The sequence below is a fragment of the Morone saxatilis genome, unplaced genomic scaffold (genome assembly GCF_004916995.1).
Source record: "Morone saxatilis isolate NCDOM2014 unplaced genomic scaffold, NCSU_SB_2.0 Contig12, whole genome shotgun sequence".
Lineage (NCBI taxonomy): Eukaryota > Metazoa > Chordata > Actinopteri > Moronidae > Morone > Morone saxatilis.
In genome coordinates this window covers 19243710-19267121 of record NW_023339674.1, presented here as the reverse complement: position 1 = coordinate 19267121, position 23412 = coordinate 19243710, and the positions used below count along the sequence as shown (strand labels likewise).

The window sequence follows — 23412 nt, the reverse complement described above, 5'->3', positions numbered from 1 at the left end:
AGAGACATGCTGGGAGAGAGGACCAGGGAGCAAAGAGGAAAGAAAGGTGAGTGACAATGAATATCACAGCAGAGTGGTGCGAAGAGCAGAGAAGTAGGGAAAGATCAAAAACAATGGTTTGCTGTGACGTGATGACTCATTTAGGAGCAAATCCTCCTACTTCTACCACCACCAGCACCCACTAGAAATAGATCAAAGACTTGACTAGATCAGAGCGAGAACGATCCACTCAGCTGCCTCTTTGCCCTGTTTTCCTCTGTCATCTAATTTCCTCAGAATAGAAGTATGATGACACATGCTAGCTGTGTGCAGCTCTCCACCCTTTTATTGCTCCGGTTCAACTAGTTAGGTAAACAGACAGTAGCTGATTTTACCTAAACTAATTTGTATAGTCGAGAAAGGTGTATCATGTATTTTGTTTCATTATTTGGGATGCATTTTCTCTAGATACACAAAGTGTGTGTATTTTTATCGTCGCATCAGTGTCGGCTGATGTACAGTGCAGTTTCTGTGACTTTTCAGTTTGTGCAACAAACAGTGATAGAAAATAAGTCAGGTGTGAAGCACTAACCTAAAGAGGGGAGATCTACTGTATGCTGTGTTTGATAATCACCGCTCCATCTTATTTTTTTGTGGGGGGTCACAAATACAACAAGACATGTCATCATGAGTGTTTACATATTACATGATCAGAATACTCTGAGTGAAATAATTAATACAAAACTGAATTAGAAAATGTGCACCTTTCTGCCTTTTAAAGTACAAACAAAAGCTCCTCCATTCTCTCAATTTCTGCATCAGATCCTTCCCACCTTTGCGCTGTAGTAGTCTACTCATATCAGCCCTTTCGATTATCAAAACGTGGACCATCGCCTCCTCCATTTCTGTCACCCTCCCACTCAACACTGTCTCCGATCCAATAATCTCTCAGTGATATTGCCAACTTCCCCATTTCCATCACTATTCCTCTCCTTCTTCTTCCTAGCGATAGGCTTTTTTTTTTTCCTATTTCCATCGCTATCCATCTCTTGCCATGTGCTAGTTCACTATATGTGTCCATGTCCCCATTTTCCTCATGTTCATTCATCTTTCTCCCTCCCTGCTGGCAGAGCAAGCCGGTGGCGTTGGTTGTTGCCTCTCACCCAGTCTGACCCTCAGATGGATTCGGCTGCCGACTGGAGGCAGCTGGTTTCCTGACTCTGATTCTCCACCCACTACCCACCCCTCTCAGTCGTGGTTATTCAGAGAGTCAGTCATAACACCAAAGCTATCAGATGCACATTTCACAAGCAAACAACATAGCACAGGGAAGCAAAATCTGGACTGCTGAACTGGAGTGCATGATACAAGACAGTGCAGTTTTAAAAATGCACCGGGAGAGTATTCATTGCAAATAGGAGGCATTTTCAAGCACCTAATGGAGCTTGTCCATGGGAACTAAAGAATACCTGTGTCTCAGAATCTAAAAAGCTTTTACTCCTTACAAAATTAGAGTAGAGTAAAAGCAACATTCTCTAAAAAAAAGTTGCGAAGTTTTCTGAACTCTGCCCTACCCTTGTTCAAATCCAGACAAGACTCTACTCCACTCAGATTGACCTCACTTCTCTGGCAGGCGTGAGAATATAGCACCACATGCACAGCGCCAGGGAGCCTGTCTGTGTCTGTCTGTGCCACTTTCCTATGCTAATGCCAGTTCAGTTCAGTTCAGTTCTGTCGGCTATCCACTGCGGCTTCTGTCTTGAACAATAACACCACTGCAAGCAAGTAAACCATGCAGAACATTTGTCAGACAGACACAATCCATTCCTGAAAAATGCAAAAGTGATTAGGTGATTGATTTGCAAGCTGTTTTCTAGTTTGCTATACTGGGTCAATAACTGACTAAGTGAAAGCACTGTTCTGATGTCAAGACAGATAATTTTATCAGGGTAATGTGACATCTTCCAACAAAATGTCCTCTGTTATTCGAATCATGGTACTGTACACTGTATAGACTGACTCAAGAGTTTTGTGTTTGACCTGTTGAAGTCCTGCCTGATTGTTCCTAATATGAAGTTGAGCTTTTAACCCTGAGGCTAGAAATATCTGCGCATAGTGTGTGAATATACAAAGTATGTTTCCACTACATAGTACTTGCGTGTACATGTATGTATTATATTCGCTCATTGACCATTTACGGTATGTCTGCCGACAAGTAACTGCAATAGAGAAATGCCAAAGAAAGAATTAGTAATGTTTGTCCACCAGAAAGCAGTTTTAAAATCCTAAAAAAACTAAAAGTTAACTCTATATATATTAGTTTTTTCTGTGTGTGTGTGTGTGTGTGTATTTTCTGTCGTTGATGAACAAATTAAAAATATCCCATATGATGGCACTCTGGGGCATATGTTGTACATGGAAGAGAGCTACTGAAACTGTTGTTTTTTTAATCGACAACAGTGAATTGAGGATTTATTTCAACCAAACCAGAGGTGGTGATTGTTGTTGGAACAGTGGAAAGACTAACAGAGATGGTTTTAGTGAGTTTGATTTTGTTTCTGTCCACTTTGAATGAATTTATGATGATATGCGGGGTAAAATTACAGTTTCTGTCAATAGCATTAAAAACAAGAGATATTACAACTGTTTCTGGTTAAACAAAAAGTCTATCACAATGTGGATCCTTTCTATAATGTTGTCACACACTTAGAAATGAACAGTCTGAGCCTGTCCGTGTTAAATACACATTTGTCCCCAAGGATTATCTAACGTTATATATGGCATATATGTATTTTCTCATCTAATTTGGTGGATTAAGGGTTTATTTTGAACTAACTAGAGTTAGTGGTTGTTAGAAAGGCTGTGGAAAGACTAACAAAGATGGTCTTGGTGAGTTTTATTTTGTTTCTTTCAAGCTTGAAATTTGTTCTCCATTTATCTGCTTGGTAAAATTTATGGTTTTGTTTATAGACAATGGAACATCTTTGGCAAGTAAATTTTGTATGTGCTTAAATAAGAAATAAATGTCAGGCACCATTTAAACTAAAATATTAATTCCTGTATTTCCTGTCTGGCTCTTTAAGTTAACAATATCACTTTTACAACTTATCTAAATTCCAGTGTAGTACTGCATTATCCTACTCTGTTAAGAAAAAGTGTTGTAACGCTTCACAGCACCTATTCTCCTGTGGCTCAAATCCATTTAATCTTCTCACAAATCCCCCCTCCAACGCTGTCTCACTAACTGAAGGATAGGTTGAAGACAAGGAATAAACTGTTGCCTCACTTGAAAAAACGAAACAAAAACACATAAATCCAATTGGACCGTGTCATGTGAGATTAAATGAACCATTCTTTAAGGACAAAGGTAAGTTAAGATTGCCAACAGTGCAAATATATACAAGGCAGGACCTTAACTTCTATGGGCAGGACCAAGCAGGTGCCACTGAACTGGCTCGGAGAAGCTGTGGCTGACCAATACCGACAGACTAACTTTTGTTCTTTTACGACAAACAAGATATTTTCTGTCCTTGATGGACAAATTTTAAATAAATATCCTATGGATAATTTAATATGAGCCACTCATAAAACAAGAATGGCGAATATTTACTAATATATTCCCAACTGACTATAATTCACCAAACCATGGGCCTTAGGGTATCCTGTGATATGTCTGTAAAAGAACAATTTAGACACACAGGCTACAAAAATATAACTGCATTTTAAAGAAGCAAATCAAAATACTTGAAAGTTAACGTTATGAAAATTAACTGGCAAATGCATTTTCCTCAATTAGAGCATGCTTTGTGCATGGTGTGGTGATCATATCTGCTGACACTGTGCCCTCACACCAGGCAGAGACCCTGGTAGCCAGGGATAATATGGCTGTGGTCTGTGTGTTGCACTTCCACCCCTCTGCTTAACTGCTGTTAAAGTAAACTGATTTCCTCAACATTTAGCTGTGGGCTACAGACTTGTTTTGAAGCACCCACATAACAAAGCACTTGCTTTGGTTATATGTTTTCCCCCCCCACTCTGATCATGACTGTACAAAGCAGAGAGAAGAGCACGTATCTCTCATCATTTCGCACGAAGTTCTGCAGTTCATTGATTTTTTCTTACAGATCCCCTCCACTCAAAAATGTATCTTGTGTCTGTGCAAAGTTTGTCACTAGATAGGTGTTGTCACATTCCTCTACTGAATGGGGAGATGTCTGTACACTTCCCTAAAATCTCAGATTCAAACGTATGCCGGGCATGCAAGATTTATGTACGTAACAAATTTGAACGCCAGTCGCTGTCTAAGAAATGCCATCTGCAAAGAAACCTGAAACCTTAAGCACAGAGCGGATTTGTCACTACAAAGTTTGTGAAATTAGCGTGGTGAAAGTTTTGACAGCAAACATGGTGGTGCCGTTTTTGGAGATAAACCAGACCCTGGCGCTTCCTTCCACCTTCTACAATGTAATAACAATGGGACAATATGAACACACTGTGACATTTTATATATTATTGTATACTTCACTAACTCTGTCAGCCACTGTCAGCTACAAACTAACAACCAACATAAACAAATAAAAGATACTAACTGCACTGACCGTTATGATACATTATGATGCCGACTGTGGTGCACAATAGACTCCTCGTTTGATTCTGGGCCTGACTGAGACTTAAACATGTAGGCTATGGCTGAATCTCTCCAGTGTTTACGAACATTAGCCATCTTCATTCATACTGCTCTTTCACTAGTCAATTTAACACAAGCAGCTGTGGTGGGTGGGGAATTCATAGATCTAGAATTTCTTAATGAGGGAGAAATAGAAGATGTGCTTCAAGTCCCTTTTCAGAGCTTTTATAAGAAATTGTATGTTTGTATTTAACAAAATATTAATCATATTATTTTTTACATACTTTAATACCTGGAGTGGAAATGTAAACAATTGAACCTACTGTATTTCCAACAATAATGATCTAAAGGTTATGTGCATAAAAGCTTTTTTGATCATTCTGAAAAGATGGAAGCTTGCTAATTTGCAAATATCTACATAAAAATGTATCCTCTATTACATAACTACCACTGATGCGTTCAACACAGAACAATCATCAGGGGGAACAGGTCACATGTTCATTGACATCTATATCAATAACCCACGCTGAGATCAGGGTCGACCCAGCGTGTGTAACAGATTGGCCAGTTAAACAGGGTCAACATGGGACAACACATTAGATGTTCTTATCTTGTGTAAATGGCCTAACACAAGACTATCTTAGGTCATCAAGTGTCCCGTGCAGGCAGGACAGCCTTGGGAAACATGTTGATCACGAGTCTTGGCGTGTAAAATGTGGTATATGAGACCACTGTACTACACATACGTTACTCCAAACATATTTGCAGTCCAGGTCATGTGTCAGCCTTCAAACGACAGTTTTTCCTTCCCTGTTTATGGGGCAGGTTATAAATCTGATAACTCAAACATGTGGACCATTTCTCTCATTTTTCCTTCCTGGATGGGTCCAATTTCGAAATCACTGTTTGCTTTTCTAACAATGTTGACACACTTTTTCCAGAGAACGCCATAAGGAAAAAGCGGCGAGGAATCCCACAGTGTGGCATACTCTCCTGCATTTCAGTCCTCTCTATGTGGCTTGGGAAAGATCCACATAGCCTCCAGGTCTGGATACTAGTTGAGATATGGGCTACTCAAACAGCCCATTGTAAAGGACCTGTTTGTTTGTCACCGTGTAGAGGTGAACACAATGGCCATATGTTCCCCACAACTGTCACTTACCAAATATCCCTGTTATGTTTAACGCATGAACTATTATCTAATGAAGGCCAGATTCCGGGAAAGCAGGAACTGAATCTAACGTATTACCTAGCCCCGATTCCCCTCCTCCACTCCACATTTTTCACTCTCACTCTAATCAGCCCATGGTCCATAAATGAGATTTATCACTGGCACCAATTGGGGAGGGGAGAAAAAACGGGCAAGCAAAGATGAACAGAGATGGAGAACGGAGGCCAAGTCACAGAGAGCAGAGGGCATGAGCCACAGTTGAGCCATGGATCACAGCTGTTTGAGCTCACTCTAGTCATATATCCCTAACAAAAAAAAAGAGCATGCCATTTCCTGGCGATAATTATCTGAATGCATTAAAAAGGAACCTGGATGATACAGTTATGAAAATGAACATTTGTCTTTGCACTTTTCAAAGTTACCAGACAAACTTGCTAATCCTGCTTTAAGAAACACCCCCATGTTCTCTGTGTATCATCCTTACAGTCCCTGTAGGCTCTACACTGTATCAACAGATCTGGTGTGTTGTGACCCTCCGAGTCCCTGCAGGGCAGACAGCCATCAATTGTCTGACACAGTGGGAAATTATAAAAGGGAGCTGTGTGGCAGAAGCATGCACACTTAACTCTCACACACATGCATGACCACAGACTAGCACTGTTCAGAAATCACTTTTACACATATACCTAAAATATTACATGGCATGCTTGTTTGTCCTGACAAAATATATGCGTGTAATATGTTTTCTGTGAATTGCCATTATTTTGGTTACGCCAAAAGAAATAAGAACACAAAGAGAGTACTATCCGACCAAGCCATGCCTGTAGGGTTTTCTCTGAGAACAGGCATCTAATAACCATGCCGTTTTAGTACTCTAGGCTGTGGACAGGTGAAACAACAAAAGGAGCATTGAGTTGTGGCTTTAGCCTGTATTTCGGATTGACAATCCAAATTAGCATCCAAAATTGCTATTAAGCCCCGTATTGGGAGGGAGAAACAGACGTAACTGTGAGAGGGATATGACACCAAGGCCATTGACCACTGGGGGGGTTAAGGACCCTCGAGTGAAAGACAGGAACCGAGCACGTCATTCACTTCACAGTTACCGAATAGTATCCCTCTACAAAGGGGGAATGACATAATTAGAAAAATTGCCTGCCACCATAGCAACATAGTATGTCAAGGCTTGCGTGCGGCCCGACCAGCCTTGGCTGCAGGCATTATACACACTGGAAACTAAAGGGTGAAAATTGCAGGAAAGAAAAAGAACTAGAGGGGACAGCTTTGTGAGAGCTATTTTCATTTCCTCCTGGTAACTCCTGGTTTTCTGAGTCACCCCCAGTATTTCCCAGTATGTCTGGTTTCTGTCACACATTCAAGCCAGTATTCTTTTTTTTTAGATCATATCCTTTTTTTATTATGATCTTATAACACAAAAACTATGAAATTCAAGAAAACACGAGTGACCAGTTTTAGCTCTTATTGTGTAATCGCCACTTTAAACTGGGATATAGCGTTATTACACACAGTAGCCACTTCTTTCTCGAGAAGCATTTAATTATTAAACTGATACACAACTCCAACATCTTGTACTTGAATGAATATTTGGGAAAACACATATTACGCACAGCTACCATTACACCACTGACTGCGTAGCCGACCAAAGTTTATTATTGCTATGAATGCCTGCAACTACGATGCTGATTTTAACTTTTCCTGTCTCGTTTAAAAGGAAAAGTTAAAATCTCTGGGGGGTTTTTTTTTGTTGTTGTCGTGTTTCATTTATGAATACAGTGACACACATACGGGGCTGTATCTCCGACAGCTTTGTGAAAACTACGTTAATTACCAACTTATACCAAATAAGATTATACTAAAACGGTGCATTCGCTTTCCTCGTTAGCTGATATTTCTCCGTGTGTGCATAAAGCGTTAATCGCAGGGACTTTGGTGTAACGTTTTCGTACAATCACCACAATAGTAAGCCGAAATGTGTCTTCGTTTGGAGAGAGGCTCACAGGTCTCAGAGCACAAAGGAGGGCTAACTCTACGTTAGTGTTACTGCCACTAATGTTAGCCTAACGAACGACACACGATACATTTAACAAGCGCTGGCGAGGAAGCAAACGTTTGCTACAACGTATTTCTGATTTGCCCACTTCACTTTCTCGAACTACAATAACGGGGGGCAAAATAAAGCAAGATCCCACACTAGATCGCTAAAACAAGACATACTTCGGATAGCTAATTGTGCTAGCTGGGTTAGCATAGCTCACAGTCGTTTTTCTCACTTTGGGTATGTTCGTTTTGTACATTGCCTGCGTATGTTAATGGGCTACCGAAGCCATCTGCTTTGCTGAATAAAATCTTGGATTGTGTTCTGTCCCCATGACGGACATTTTAGTTAGTAGCGAGCACACGAAGGTGGATGTTCCTCTTTTAAAAGTGCCGTGTAGCTTGGGTTTATTTGAGAGACATTACTCGCTGGTTAGCTCCGTTCAAAGCAATAGCTTATCTCTAAGTACTAGCAGGCTAGCTTTGTTAGCTGCTGGCCTTTCTTGACGGCGGCGAAGTGATGCCGAGATATCAATGGCAATACGTCTCTTTAATTTTCCACGGCCAGCCTAACTTCCTCCGGTCTGGTCCAACTTTACCGATAACGTCTCCTGTGATAACGTTAAACTCAATGCAGCTGCTTAAGAACCGGCGTAGCCCGTCGTTAAAAACGTGCGCGCCTAGGAGAGGCTTTCTAGAACGCATCTCGTTCTAAAGCAACTGCCGATGTGTCGCTTGACTTTGCTCTAAATCCTCCAGTTACACTCACCGTTAACGTGTTACTTGTTCTCAATCCAAGCCCCGGGCAAACGGGCGACTTTTGAACGAAGACTCGCGTCAAAGTAATAGAAATAAGGAATTTTATCCAACTTATTCTTCTTAGTTGTTTTCTCCACTTCCTGATTGAGACGGTGCCATTTTGAATAGCGAAAAAATATTTCCGCCGCTGTCGTCACGCGTAATGCCGCTTGACGATCGCGAGCAGCAAACAGCCAGGCCTTAAAGAGTTGATCATAGTGCTGACACTTGAACCAATGCTTCAGGTTAGAATAAATACATCGCAATGACGGCAGATGAGACAATACAATAGCCACCTAGAGCTCAGTTATTGGCTTTAATGTCATCGTATTAAACAATAATAACCTAATAATAACAATAAGCTCAGAAAAGCTTGATTAGTAGCCTAATGTTCATAATTTCTTGCAAAATATAAATCTACGACTTGATGCTATGTATTTATTAACCGACATTTTGTAAACTGTCTGTGTGCAAACTGAATCTAGGTTGGTTAGTAACAATGAACAAGGCTTTTGAAGTTAATTTAACCATTCAACTCTATCATATCTGAAAATTGAGTCAGGACTTTTCATACAAATTGTTCTAGGAAAGAGGTCTATAAATAAGTGTTCCTCCATGAGACATTAACTAATATTAATATTATTGTACCTAAGGCTGCAACACACAAATAAAATTGACTATTTAAGTTGAAAGTCCATTTATATTTGTCTGTTTTTTTTAATCGACTTTAAGGCTAAATGTTGATGCTGAAGATGTGGTAATTATAATTTTATAACATTTTCAAAAAATACTCACAGGCAGCTTTTCCTCAGATTCCTTCTGTAAAAACCAACAACAAATGAAAACCTTAATTTTCATGAATGAATCAGTATATCATTTCTTTCACATATTCTCATATTTGATTGAGCATATTTGGATTTGCAAGATTTTGCAGCTGATTTCTCTCTCACACTTTACGAGGCCATGGGCCTAAATTTAGCCCACGATAAGTACCATTGCTGATGCTATAACTATTACTACCATTCCTACTGGTAACCATCGTCAAAGGTAGTGACTAAATAATGTAGTTAAGTGCACTAGACGTTTGCACTGGGTAAAAACAGAGATTTCTGAGAAGAGGAACAACTGCATTTCAACATTTCACGTCTGCATAAAATAGTATATGCAATACAAATGCACAATAAAACAGAAATCTAATATATATGTATTTTCTGTGTGCTTTGGGTGCATGATTCTCTGCACAACCAAAACCAAATTTGTTTCATTATTGTTTCATACATTGTATTTCATTCAAATCACTTCTCCGCAGACAGTTATTGTATAAAAGCATATTTCATTTTAGATGTTAAATGGAGTACATGTTCATCTTTCTCCTGCAGGTCGCTGTCTCATTTTGGCATCCATCTGTCCATTTCACGTTATTGAACGACAAAGCTGGAAGAGCTCCAGTTGTTTCCAGCAAACACAGACTGCTACTGCCTTCCTGGTATACCATTCCCCCCTTTTCCCAACAAAGGAGGGTGGTGGGAAGCAAAGGGGCGGTGTGTGTGTGGGTTTGTGCTCAAATCCGAGGTACTGTTCGTGAAAGATACTGGCAGGGTCGTGTTTTGTCTTCTCTTTCTGATATTGTTGTATTGTCTTAATCTCAGCAAGGTGGTGGTTTATGATACAGGATGTAAAAAGGGTATAAATGCATCCTGACACAGTTTAGTTACACCTTTATAATGCATGTTAGCTCATCACTAAGGACAATTTCAGTTCAGACTAACATTGCCCTTGATATCTGAATTGGTTCACCACAATAACAGCAGATATCTGTGATGTACTAATCTCTAACACAATGAAACAATTGTGATAACATTTTAAATAAAAACTATAGCATGATGTTCAATTTCCAAAGTAATTGGTAAGGAGACTGCCCTTTTAGTTTGAATTTGGCGCACCCTACTGGAATCCTACTGCAAACACTTGAAGCAAACTGGATCTTGGTGTCATATATGTATGAGCAAAGTAATGGATGAATATACTAAGTAGCGAGCAGTAATCCCAGGGGCTCAACAAATAAAGCAGAACCGTTACAATGAGGATTTGCTTCCATTGAGAAATTTTGATCATTATTGAGAAATCACTGCATACGTATTTCCCACTTCTTGTTAATGTGTTCATTATATGTCACAGCCAGATTGGTCTGCAATAACTTTGTCTGTCCGCAGGAATGGTACAACTGCTGTTGTTTTTGGTTTTTTTTGCAGATTCAGCTGTTGTTCACTGTGACTCTTGAGCAAGTTAGTTACAATAAATGGTGTATGTAGTGCATGTCTTCTCGGTTTAGGACGACATCATTTAAGGCACGTTTGTTACAAAACTCTGTTTTTCATAACTTGATTTATGGGAACTTAACCGATGTGCATTTGTTGGACTGACTGGAATGTGTTTTGATACGTGGACATTTTCATATATTCTAGGCCAGGAAGTGTTCTTAACTTTTGCTTGAATGGGAATAATTAGAAGGAGAAAGAAATAAAAGAGCCCACAGAAACAATTGCTTTCCAATTACTTTTGGTGATAAAGAAAATGGAATACGGTCACATCCATACAGTTCTTACTATAGAACACAATGCCCACATTTCATAAAACCCGGCATTAAGTACTTAGTAGAACAGGAATGAACTTGAAAGGGTGTTGCTCTATAAAGTGGAATGTGGGCCTTTTCTCTAATGCGACTTATGTAAATCTCTGACAAAAACCAAAATTGTGTAACTTTTCCCCCAAAAGCTCCTTTGTCTCCACTTCATTATTTTCCCAGTAAAGGCCATGGGTGCCTCAGGCCAGCTGTAATTTGATTAATCCACCTAAAGGGTAGCCAGACGGTAAGAGCCTGCTCTGTTTCTTGTTCCATACTATTCAAAACTGCAGTTCTCATTCAGGATTTTATTTTATGACATTCATATAATTTAATTTGACTTTTTAAAATATAGATTTCATTTGTTCACATTTTCATAAATATATTGATGTCTTGACATAACTTGAATGATGATGTGATCAAATATTAGTGTTACTATTGCTGGAGCAGACTTAAAACTGATTGTATTTTCAGCAGTGCTGTGGATTCTGTAGGGAGGAAGGCTCAACAGCTTTTGAAGAGATGGAGACCCTTGTCTTTTTATTTTCATTTTCTGCCCTTGGCGTTCTTTATGCCATGAACACCATTCCTGAGTTTCAAGAGTAAGTCCCTAAACGTTTACTGATTTCTTATCGCTCAGTTCAATCTAAAAACTGAATAGATCTACACTTTTCTGTTTTGAATGGAAAGCTGTAAAACATTGCAATAAAATTGTAGCTTTTATACAACAATATTATACAAACAGAACATGTGCGTTTTTTAACTATACTAATATTTGTTAATATACAATCCAAATTGTTATAATTATAATAGAATTACAATAAATGTTGAATAGTGCAGTTGATTCGTGTTTCATGGAATCACAGACAGTATATTTTACTACCACTAGAGCACACTGTAAGCCTAAAACATAAGGTATATTTCTGTATTTGACTATGACAGCCTCATAAATCCTTGACCATGTTGAACACTGCTAATTTAATGATGTTCAGAGTATTTGCCAATTGTGTCTTTAGTCGTGCAGGCCCTTTAAATTATTAAACCTGACATTTCCTTGAGGAGCAAGAGAATGAACAGGGAGCAAAAAGAAGGCAATGTGAGCAGAATTTGTGAAGATAATCTGATATGATGCTGGACATAATTACTTTTCAAAGCTGTAAGGGATCATTTTCTAATTCAAATCTTACATGTTTATTGGTATATTATCTTTATAGTATTGTTTACAGTTGATGATTACACACTGCAACACTATAGGCTGAATAATCAGAGCTAGTGGTAAAATACATGTTTCACTCATACATTTCACCATAAGATACAGTATTTCCCATTTCCCATAGACTTTTATACTCCCACTGTGTGGATATCTCTGCTGGCTCTTTTTTGAATGTGTGGACATTGACAATCAATACAGACTGCACAGAGTTTGATAAATTGCTCTTGACATACAATATGCCTCATGCTCTCCCACTCTGCAAACAAACAGTATTGTGTGCATAAATCTTCCTGTACTGTTGAATTGGAGAGGTAGCAAGGGAGCTTCCCTTTGCTCTCACAGCATTTGTTTTCCCTTCTGTGAGCACACATTGTGAGTTTTCCAAGGATGTAATGTTGTTTACTAGGAGATACCTTGCGCACATTAATCTTTTCCAGCGCAAGGCAGCAGTACCTTTGACCAGTAAACATGGAGGGCAGTGCTGAACTAACATGGCCTTAGCTTGCTACTTCCCACACCTCTGCTTATGATTGATTATGCCTTTGTAAAGCTGTGCATTTAAGCCACTGGTAGGCATACCACCACAGCAGTATGAGAGGTGGCGTATTGCATATCTAGAGTTTAACAAGGGAACGTTGCTCTAATGTTTACTAAAAGTTTACATTATGGCTTCATACATCATTCTGTTAGACTGGCAAGCTAAAATTATAAAGCTATAAAAATTTTGTCTGTGGCAAAACAAGTCATCCAATGTATAAAATACAATATAAAAAAAGCATAATCTTATTTTGAAAGGAAAGGTTTGCACCGCAGGAGTTTTATCAGATCAATACCTCACTACTACCTTACTGAATCAGAATTTTAATGTCAAGACCGAGCGACGCCTTAAACTCAGCAATATATATTTTTAAATCTTGCAGCTTAAATATGAGGCCACTGCTTATTCTCTGTTTTTTTGTTAATGCAACCTGAGGTGGCAGGATATCAGGAAGGTAAATTCAATGTGACACTGCCATCTCACCAGGAATCTCCATGCACACAAACTACCACACCAGCAGTGCATTTGCTCTCTCTGGTTGTGTTGCCTCTATCACGCAGATTCCCCCTCACACTTCTGCATTATTTCCCCCTGTGCTAACTGTGGTGTGTGATTATCATTCTCGCTGACTTCCCATTCATCATCATTTACTAATTTAGTACTGCGGAAAAGACTGGCACAACTTCCATTGGAGAAACTAATTAGTTAAGAGAATGGAGCAGAAAATCAGAGGGAGATGTTTGAAAGTGCAGTGTCAGCAGAGAGATTATGTTAAAAAAAACATGGACAATGTGTTGTTGTTTCATTAGATAACTAATCATTTCTCTTCTTTCACAGGCCTTATGTGATCTTGGAGATTGGCGTTGCTGTGTTGGTGATTGTTTTTCTGTTTTACTTCCTCATCACTCGTGGCAACCCGCCTAAAGACGTTTTATTCTTTGGTAATTAACACAAATATGCATTTCCCAACCTACTTGCAATACATTTCCAAATACCCCGAGGTTAATCACTACTACGCATTGTGCTGGAGCAGATTCCGACTCTCTCAAAAGGGTTTCCAGAACTTTCACTTGCTACACGCTGTGTCTGAGTGAAAACATGAATTGTGCTAAAAGTGATTTCACCTGACACGTAGAAAGCTGCTTAGACTGATCAGGCTCAGAGCAAAGCTTAGCCAGACTTTTCTGAGGCATGACGGACCTTCACAACACTTAACATTTCAGCTATTCTTTTGAGACTTGAGTCCATTGACCTTGAAGCAAAATAACTCCACAGTCACTGCACCTGTATAATACCATTCAAATTCCACTACTGAATTACTCCGTAATGCCACAAGGACATCTGTATTTTTTTTAGGTGATAGTAGGATCTTTCACGCACCTTTATTTAAGCAGTGATTTATGTCATATCATTCATTGTTATGTATATAGCTATCTTCAAATACGTTCTCCATTTCTAGCCAGGGGTTTCCTCACAAACACACCCCTGCAACTGATGCCAGGGGCTATGCTAGTGTGACATGAACGAGGTGATATATCGGTAGTCGGTGCCCAAGGCCACACCAGTGTTGTGTAGAACCACAACAATGAGGACAATGCTGTGGCAGGCTCTTCTCAATGATAGAGAGCCATAATCCCCCTGCTATCTCACCTGTTAGATGTCAGAGATAAACCTGGTTGTCCTGAGGATTATAGAGACACTGGTGCACAGGAGAGACAAAATGTGTTTGTGTGCATGTGCGTGTAATATGTGCATCTGTGTTCAAAGAGTGTGTGAAGGACAGATAGGAAGGATGTGATACAGCAACTTTAAGCCATGGTATCTGCAGAGAGATGCCTATGTCAAAACACACAGTGATTCACTTTATAATGACATTCTGCAAAGTCCAGCCAGTAAATCATTGTAATGGCTTTTACAGCTGTTCCCAATGAACTGAATCCAACTGTAAATCACTGATGCAGACGTGTGCTTTGTCCAACATCTCTGTGTGGATGCTCTGTTTCTGTTCATTACAACTGTGTTAGATAATACTAATATATACTATGTACTGCCCATCTACACTTATCAGCAGTCAGTGTATGCATGCTGAATGTCCCCAAACAGTCATACCTACCCAACTGCTGTGCACAGTTTAATCATGGAAAAAAGGTCTATTGCCTCATATTGTTTACCGCACATGCTGAGTCTGCCATGGATTAATCAGTCCAGGCCACATTTTTTAACAGTGAAATGGACATGTTATCCTCTATAAGATCCTTCAGCAGTTTATCGTGGATAGCAGAGATACCCTGTATGTGCCCAAGCAGGTTGTTATATTCCACAGTTATATTGTTAAATTCCATGCATTGCTGCACATTGCTGATGGCTTGTTATGGTCTGAGCCACTCGATATCTCCCGTGATCATCTGCTGAAAGTCTCCAACATGCTGTAGCCAATGTTTGACGATTGTTGCGGTGCATTTAATGTTCACCAGTGAAATTGCAACCTGCCCATCCTGGCACCCACAATAACCCCCTATATAAGTATGTAGACATAGCAGATTGGGTAATTTCAAGAAATTTTCAAAATCACAGGGGCTTGTGAATGATGTTTTTCAAAGCTGACAAAGCTGCTTAAATGTTTCCTAAGTCCTGCAAGTTTTCCTTGAGTCTGATATTGTACAGTTACCCCACACCCACCTTCCCTTACGTACACACACCTGAAATAAAATAACCTGTATTGTTTCTTGCCGTTGCAGTTTTTGCTGAATTTTGCTTTACTTGTGTGATTGACCTGATAAGTGCCTTGGAGTATGACGGCATTATTTCCGGCTTTATGGAATTCTACCAAAAGACGGTAAGATTCTTACAACTAAAATAATGATAATAATTTATACCTGGTGCACAAATACAACAATATCTGTGCCTGGACTTTTGAGAGAATATACAGTGGTAGACGATTAAACAAACACTCAATCAAAGCACAGAGAGCTGTCTGTCATTAGCTGTCTGTGTTTTAGGGAGAGCCCTATCTGGGAACAGCCTATGCCATCATGATGTGTTACTGGGATGGAATTGCACACTTTATCATGTACCTGGTGATGATCAGCAGGATAACAGACAGGTGGGTGACGGTCAAGTCAAGTCACAGCAAGCTCATTTATCATGCTCTCCATCACAAAATGCCTGCCTCAGATGATTTTACAGAGATATATGGCATCCAACTGAACAACAACTACATAGGAGGTTGTGGAAGCTGAATGTAGCAGTAATACACTTCAGATTAAGATTAAAATGTTCTACAGCACACTATAGGTGTCAGACGTGTTATTTCCATATATTTGATATCTTAAAGAAATAGTAAATGCAGTTTAATGCAAATCATGCATTTCACCGCTGAGATTCATGGGGGGAATTTATCACATAAAACGCACAGAGTGGCCTGAATAAAATAGTACGTTTAGACAACATCTAGATTAAGTTAGTCATAAAGTGCAGCCAGTGAGTTCAAGAGTTCAGAGCGAGCGCTGCCTTGGGGCAGGCGCTATCATGGAAATGAAATTCTCTTTTAAACAATGTCAGATTTTTACCACTGGGAGAAACTGTGCTGGGCTTTGTATTACACAAAACATGTATGATAGATGTGTAAGAAGTTATACTTTTATACAGCCGCACTTGGTTTATCCTTACCAGCTATTTCTACAATAGTATAATCACCCTTGTTTTTTTGGTTTCTCTCCCAGGAAAGCTTACCGTACCCTGGGCTTGTTCTGGGCTGGCTCTTTGTGTGCCAACATGAGCGTGTTTATTGCCGGGATAGTGGCAGGTGAGCCTCATCTTCTATTCCCCCTCTACCAGTCCCATGATGACAAGCTTTAATCAAGTGAACATCTGCACTGCCGTGTACCATCAGTGTCACAGTTCAGCCTGCCAACAAAATAGACACAAGCCCCATGCCTTGCCTGCCGTCACGACCCACAGAACAAAGCAGAAAACAGACTTAAAGCATCTGTTGTTGGCATTTCAAACTGCATACATAAGTGTCACAGGATCAAACTCGTCTACAATGTTCGCTCTGTTCTGTTATCATAGACACACTGTACTGTATGTCTTTGCCTGTGCCCTGTGGAGGTTTTATTTGGAAGCTTAATTATTAATTTACATTGAGATATTTACAGTGTGCCTTTGTATGGGTGAGTACAAAGTCTCTTTGTTTTTCTTTATGGTAGGTAAATATGGATCAGAGATCCGTCCGGCCTTCTGGCTCAACTTTCTCTTCCTTTTGATGCCTGTATGGGGAGCCGTCACACTGTTCACTAAGCCCAAGGACAGACCACTAATCGGTGGATACAATGTAAGCCTATAACACGTGAATGGTTAGACCTTGATATGAATTTCGAGAGGTTTAGAGAAGTTGGGTTTGCTGATTGTATTTAATCAGAGCATAATAAAGCACAGACCAGTTGAATGTGATGCAGACCATGAAGATGACAAAGGGCAGCCAATTAAGTCATTTATATCTATAAGCTGGTACAGTTTCCAGTGGTGTCATCAGTGTGATAGTAGGAATTGTGGTGTACTCACCCTAATCTGGAAGATCATCAGTTTGTTTGCAAGTGGAGCTACAGTGTTTCAGTATGGCAAGTTCACTACTTCCTTTTCCTCACATCACATTATCCAGCAATTGTTCTGAGTTAATCGTAAGAGTGTAACATACAGTAGCTCTAGCACGAGAGTCAACTCAATTTAGCCTTAGACCACTGCAGTCTTCATTCAAACTCAAGTTAGCTAGGTCTTAGACATGTCTTAGACATATAAGTACTCATATATGAACAATGAATCACATGACTTATATGTGAAAGAGGTTCTTGTGGTGATAAACACACAAAGAATTATCACCCAAGTCTGCAGTTCCCTCAGCTCTACAGAGCCTTTTGGTGTCTTTCAGCTCTTTGTTTTAGTTTTCTGGCCCGTAACTCTACTGTTATCACTCACTCTTATGGTGTCATTTTCTGTTTGACTGTATGCTACCCACACACCACCAAACGGCCAACAAACAAAGTTAGTGTCTAGCAAGAAACATAGTGGATCATTGAGCATCTAAAGAGACAGATACCAGTATTACTTTGGGGAGATGGTGGAGAGCATAGCAAAGCTAAAAGAAGAGAGAATATTGGACTTACATTCAGCAGGCTGACATAAACTTTGCTACAAAATGCTGAATATGTAAATATGCACCACCATATCAACTGTGTTGTGATATGCTGTATTTACCAGTGACAGTATATAGTTATTTACAGATTGTATCTGGTTCCCCCAAGTGGCCAAAAAGTTAATCACTTAATGCAAGTTTAAAGACTGAAAACCTCATACACACATTCATTAATTCTACTCTGTAGGGTCTCATTAAAGTCAGACTGAAAGTTTGCAGTGAAACCACAACCTTGACTAACCAGCCCTATACTGTACATTTTGTTGACATCTCCCAACAGGCCCAGCATGCTCAGAGCATGGTGCTGATCTGGCGTCCCTTGGATATGATCCTGGTGCTGCTCCTGTTAGCTGCTATGGCCTTCACCATCCTCAGAGGCTTGGTAAGTCCAGCCTACATCACATATATGTTATGGACAGAGTTTAGGGCATGGCTGTAATTGTAGTTTTTAAAGGCATAGCCTCCAATCTTGCTTTTGCAGAGTAGTTTGTCCAGGGAGCTTCCAGGATTTAAACAGTATCTATTATTTTGCTTTAACAAGCAATGCATTCAACTAATTGAGCCACTTGGGAATGTTATGTGTTTACTCTCTACAAAGGATCTAGCAATGATATATGAATTGTGTATTTAAACATACTTAATATAAGATATTTTATATGCAAATAAAGGGATAATATTAAATGAAAAGGAATAGTTAGGACATTTTCGGAGACACTTTTATTCGCTTCCTTTCCAAGAGTTGGATACTACTATTCTGTATGCATGGTAAATGAAGTACCTCCACCAGCTGGGTAGCTTAGCTCTCCAGAAATACTGTAAACAGAGAGAAACAGCTAGAAGCACTCTGTTCAAATGTAGTTTAATTAGTGAGTTTTCAAGGTGGTGATGGGTGGATTTTGTTAGCTTTGGACATTTACTTTTAATTTAAACTGTGTGAGGGAGAAAAACTATTATAATTTGCAGTTGTCGTTTGTGGTGTTGTCAGATTAAATTGCATTATATTGTGAGGCGTTGCTGTTATTTTGTCCACACTCTGTAGGTGGCTCTGGACTCTCCACTAGAGGCATGTTCCATCTACCTGAAGCACTATGAACCCTACCTGAAGGATCCTGTAGGCTACCCCAGAGTTATGGTGAGTGTTTTTTTTCTCTATCTCCCTCCACACTCAGCCTCTGGGTCTGCTGCAGCAGCACCTGAGTGCTCCTCTCCAGCCTGTTTTAAATAACCAGCCACATAATGGACCTCTGCTTTCATGGATATCACTCTGAGAGTGCTGGAAGCTTGCCCTTATCGCCTCCACTCTCTTAGCTCGCAGCTGATTACAGAGCCATTTTTCATCATTACAGCAACAATGAGCGAAGGTTGAGAGGCCAGCGCATCTTTGTCTCTCTCTTTCATTTGTGTAAGATGGATAACAGATTATTACTGTGACTGGCGGTGGGGTCTGCTCTCCCTTATTTTCTCCGGTTGACCCTGTGTGGCTGTAGATTTTGTTGTGCTTTGTTCAGCATACACAGCTTTGTCAATAGGTTATCCAAAGACCTTGTTGGGGCTGCAGTCCAGGCACAATTGCAAGTCATTGATCAGACAGACAAACCGCATGCTGAGAACTTGATAAACTAATCCCTCGCCAAAGCCCCCCATCAGCATCTCACTGGGTGGGAGGAGGGTGTGTGTGCAGCATGTGAAAGTATGTCTTGGTTAGCGGCCTTTGCAAATCTGTGTTTGTGTGTGTGTGAGGAAATGAAATGAAGTTTGGATTGTTGTACAGGGTTACACTGTTTCTGTAGTGACTGACCTCTTTATTCATTGATGATGATGAACGATATGTGACAGATTACCGTAGCAGCACTAAGAAGACATTTCAACAAAAGACTGAAGGGCATTTATGATTGGCTTTCCGGCCCTGGACTGAACTCATTAGAATTCTTTTAGACCTCAGACTGAGAATGAAAAGAAACTGTTCAGTAGTATAATTTGAGGGTTTTATAAAGTGGGAAACTGGCTTTCATGCACCAAATATTTTAAGTTGAAGGTCAAGACGGTCTCTGTAAAGACCGTTGTGTGGAAGTAATAATTTGTGCTGAGGGTGCAAATTTGAGCCAAGTACTCCAAATTAGAGATACAGAGACTTTATTTGGGAATTGCCATTTTGTCAAAGCTCATTTAGACTTTCTTCACATTTCAGAGGACAATATTGTACTTTTTAAGTTACTATGTTTATCTTACGACTGCAGGTCATATTGCAGAATAAAATGTTAGATTTAACTTTAGATTAGATCTTTTTTTGTCTGTCCATTATACCCGGTCAGCCTATCAAACATAAGTGCTCACTGCTCACGAAAGACATGAATCCCAGACTTGTCCCACTCATACTGCCCAAGCCCACTTGCTGTTATCGTAGGGTCCTGCTCTTGCTGCCTGCTCCGGTGGTGCAGTCCCTCAAAACATAGAAAGCGGGACAACCAATGAATCGTTGTCTAAAATGAGGACATCAGTCACTCAAGCACTCAGTAGAGAGCCTGGCAGCTACCACTGACAGTATATAATTAGTGGACAGAGCTTCTTAAACCTGCATTCTCTCTAATGGCCAGCAGGAGGCAACTCCATGGACTGCAAAAAAAAGTCTGATAGGACTCCAAAAAAACACAACATAATGCCAAACACTAGACTTCAAAACAGTAATCCACTTACTCTCTCACTCTCTCTCACTCACTCACTCACTCACTCACCCACACTTAGGCTATGTAACAATGACCTTACATAGCCTACCTATATACAAGTGGGATGCTGAATCAATATATCATAACACTGGTTCTCAATTGGGGGACGGGATACACAAAAGGGTCACAAGATCATTTCCATGGGTCACCAAATGGTTGTGGAAAATAAAATAAAATAACATCGCAAACATCAGCCTGATTATTCTGGGGGGTCACAACTCTAAATGGTGGAGAACTATACTGCATTAAAATGAATATGTTATCTTTAGTAATGTAACCATATACAGGATGACTTTGTGTACCTGGCAGCACTATCTGATGAACGGGCATGAGAGTGTCATGAAGAAACTGACGATATATATTTTCAGTATCAAAACTTGAAAGGTTTGAAATGTTCAATACATTAACATGTATCAGCTTGAAGGAACCGATTGTGTGAAAAGAATCAGTATGCCCATCACTACCCAGGAACACCTGGATCATATACAGGTTTAAAATACTGTAAAAGAACTGGTACAACTTTAATAGTTTAACACTAGATGGGAAAAAACTGAGTAAATTCATTTGTGATACCTACCTCTTTTTAACTTCTAAATTAGTTGACTTTTACTTGTATTTTGCTGCAATTTTCAAGTATTTTTCCATGCTGGTACTAATGTGACTTTTATGCAGCAAATTATTCTGAGGGTGTTTGTATTTCCACATTCAAAGCGGCCCTCTTCTGTATTCAGTGTGAGTAGGTAAAGTGCAGTGTAGGCCAGACGAGAATGAGGATGTACTGTATTAATCGTCTGCTGGAGTGTTGGTCGGGACCCAACCACAACATAGACTGACAATGATGGAGGGGAAATCTTTCTGCACTATGCTCTGGATGCAGAATCTCTATTCACTGGAGTATATACACTATAATATCCACCAATAACCTACTGTATATAACCATGGAACCACAGAATGTATGTATGTTACAGATTGAAGAGATTCAAAATGTGGAGGTAAAACTGGTAATGTTCAACTGATAAGATACTTAAGTAGGTAATATTAATCAGTATAAACTAAAATATTTTACATTTGGTTCTATAGATGCTGCACTTGTTCTTCTATGGACTACCTCTGTTGGGTGCATTTGTTTATGGTCTCCTCAAGCCTGGATGCACATGGATGTCAGACTGGACCGTGTTCTTCGCCGGAGCCGTGATCCAGGTAACACCACGAAAACAAACCAGTCAATAAGTGAAACTGCCTCTGAATACATAGTTTGGGATGCAGGTGTTGCATACTGAAGGGGGTTGCACTGACAGTGTGTTGTATTGCATTAAGTCATTGTGATAATTACTGCCTCCGATTGAAGTTTTCATCAGCAGTTTTATGTCAGTACAAAGAGGTCTGCCACGTGTCACTGCAATTAAACTGCTTGTAGTGAGCTCTCATCTAGCTAATTATTACCTGGACTACATTTATCTTCTGCAGCATATTTTCTGTAATAAACAAAGTGGTAGTGCTTTCTCCCCCGCCATACTAATCTGACAGAAAGATTCGAACCATGAACCATGATGAAGCATTTGATTAAAGCTTTCTTTTACTGTTCATAAGAGGTTGCTCCCTGTTATCTAAAACAACCAGCTTCTTAAATCTGTGCATCCCCCGTGCAGTGGTTTATCTTCCCTTTTAGGATATTATATTTTAACAGTAGACTAATGACTGTGGAAGAACAGAGACTCAAGACAACTTCCTCCAAGTTATTCCTTTGGGGGGCTTGTGGGAATAAACAGGATTCAAATGACCTGCTACCAGTGTGAAAATAGAACAAAATAGCCAATAGTGGAAATATTAGTGCTTATAGGTACAATATGCTGTATAATGACAACACAGTCTAACTCCTGTCTTGCTTTCTGTGTCTCCTTCCAGTGCCAGTGGGCCCACATTGGGGGGTCCCTCCACTCTCGCACCACAGCTCCATTTCGAATCCCAAATGATGCTTTCTGGTGTGTGCTGACAGCTAACTTGCTCTATGCAGCCACTCCCATCCTGGTGGCATTGCGGGTTCAAAGTAACCCCTATTTCTTCCTGAAGATTGCCCCCTTTCCTGGGCAGACAGGTTTGCCAAACAGTGAGGAGAAAGATACCAAGTACAAAGACAAATAGTAATTCTTAATCTTGTCTGACCTTTGGAGTTTAATTGCTTATCTGATGATTCATGAAGAGCTGTTTTATTGCAAATGCTGTAATTCAAAATGCCATAATACAAGATTATTTTGCTCAACATCTTTGGATATAGTGGTTATTTAAATGTATGCTTCCAGCACTTTGGTAAAATATGTCATACATAAACAGTGAAACAGCTGATTGGTCAGTGAAGTTTGTATGACAATGTTTTGAGCAGTTCTAGGATGGGAATGACGTCAGTCTGTTGGTTCAACACTTTGGTCCAGACTGAAGTCAAGTTGCATATTACAACTAAATGAACACCACTCGTGTCTGTATTTGACAACCTGGG

The 23412-nt window shown here is 39.8% G+C and overlaps 2 protein-coding genes across 3 annotated transcripts in view; one reads left to right on the top strand and one right to left on the bottom strand.

The window, feature by feature from the left end:
- Positions 1 to 8758, bottom strand: part of si:ch73-63e15.2 (protein strawberry notch homolog 2) — a 58093-nt gene extending 49335 nt beyond the window's left edge. For both annotated transcript variants that reach the window (XM_035653434.1, XM_035653435.1), the window contains exon 1: positions 8602 to 8758. The gene's annotated coding sequence lies outside the window, so the exon portion shown is untranslated. The remainder of the gene's footprint in view (positions 1 to 8601) is intronic.
- A 3017-nt stretch (positions 8759 to 11775) lies between these two features.
- tm6sf2 (transmembrane 6 superfamily member 2) lies at positions 11776 to 23060 on the top strand. Its single transcript, XM_035653433.1, has 10 exons — positions 11776 to 11855; positions 13842 to 13945; positions 15743 to 15840; positions 16004 to 16107; positions 16727 to 16809; positions 17213 to 17337; positions 18476 to 18577; positions 19235 to 19327; positions 21999 to 22118; positions 22824 to 23060. Exons 1-10 carry the CDS (start codon positions 11776 to 11778, stop codon positions 23058 to 23060), a joined length of 1146 nt encoding a protein of 381 aa, XP_035509326.1.
- Positions 23061 to 23412: the final 352 nt, after the last annotated feature.

Bases quoted from the DNA above. Each gene is read 5' to 3' on its own strand.
- tm6sf2 (XM_035653433.1), top strand. From the start codon at position 11,776: ATGGAGACCCTTGTCTTTTTATTTTCATTTTCTGCCCTTGGCGTTCTT. The intron at 15,841-16,003 runs GTAAGATTCTTA...TCTGTGTTTTAG, and splicing joins TGGAATTCTACCAAAAGACG to GGAGAGCCCTATCTGGGAAC. The intron at 18,578-19,234 runs GTAAGTCCAGCC...CACACTCTGTAG, and splicing joins TCACCATCCTCAGAGGCTTG to GTGGCTCTGGACTCTCCACT.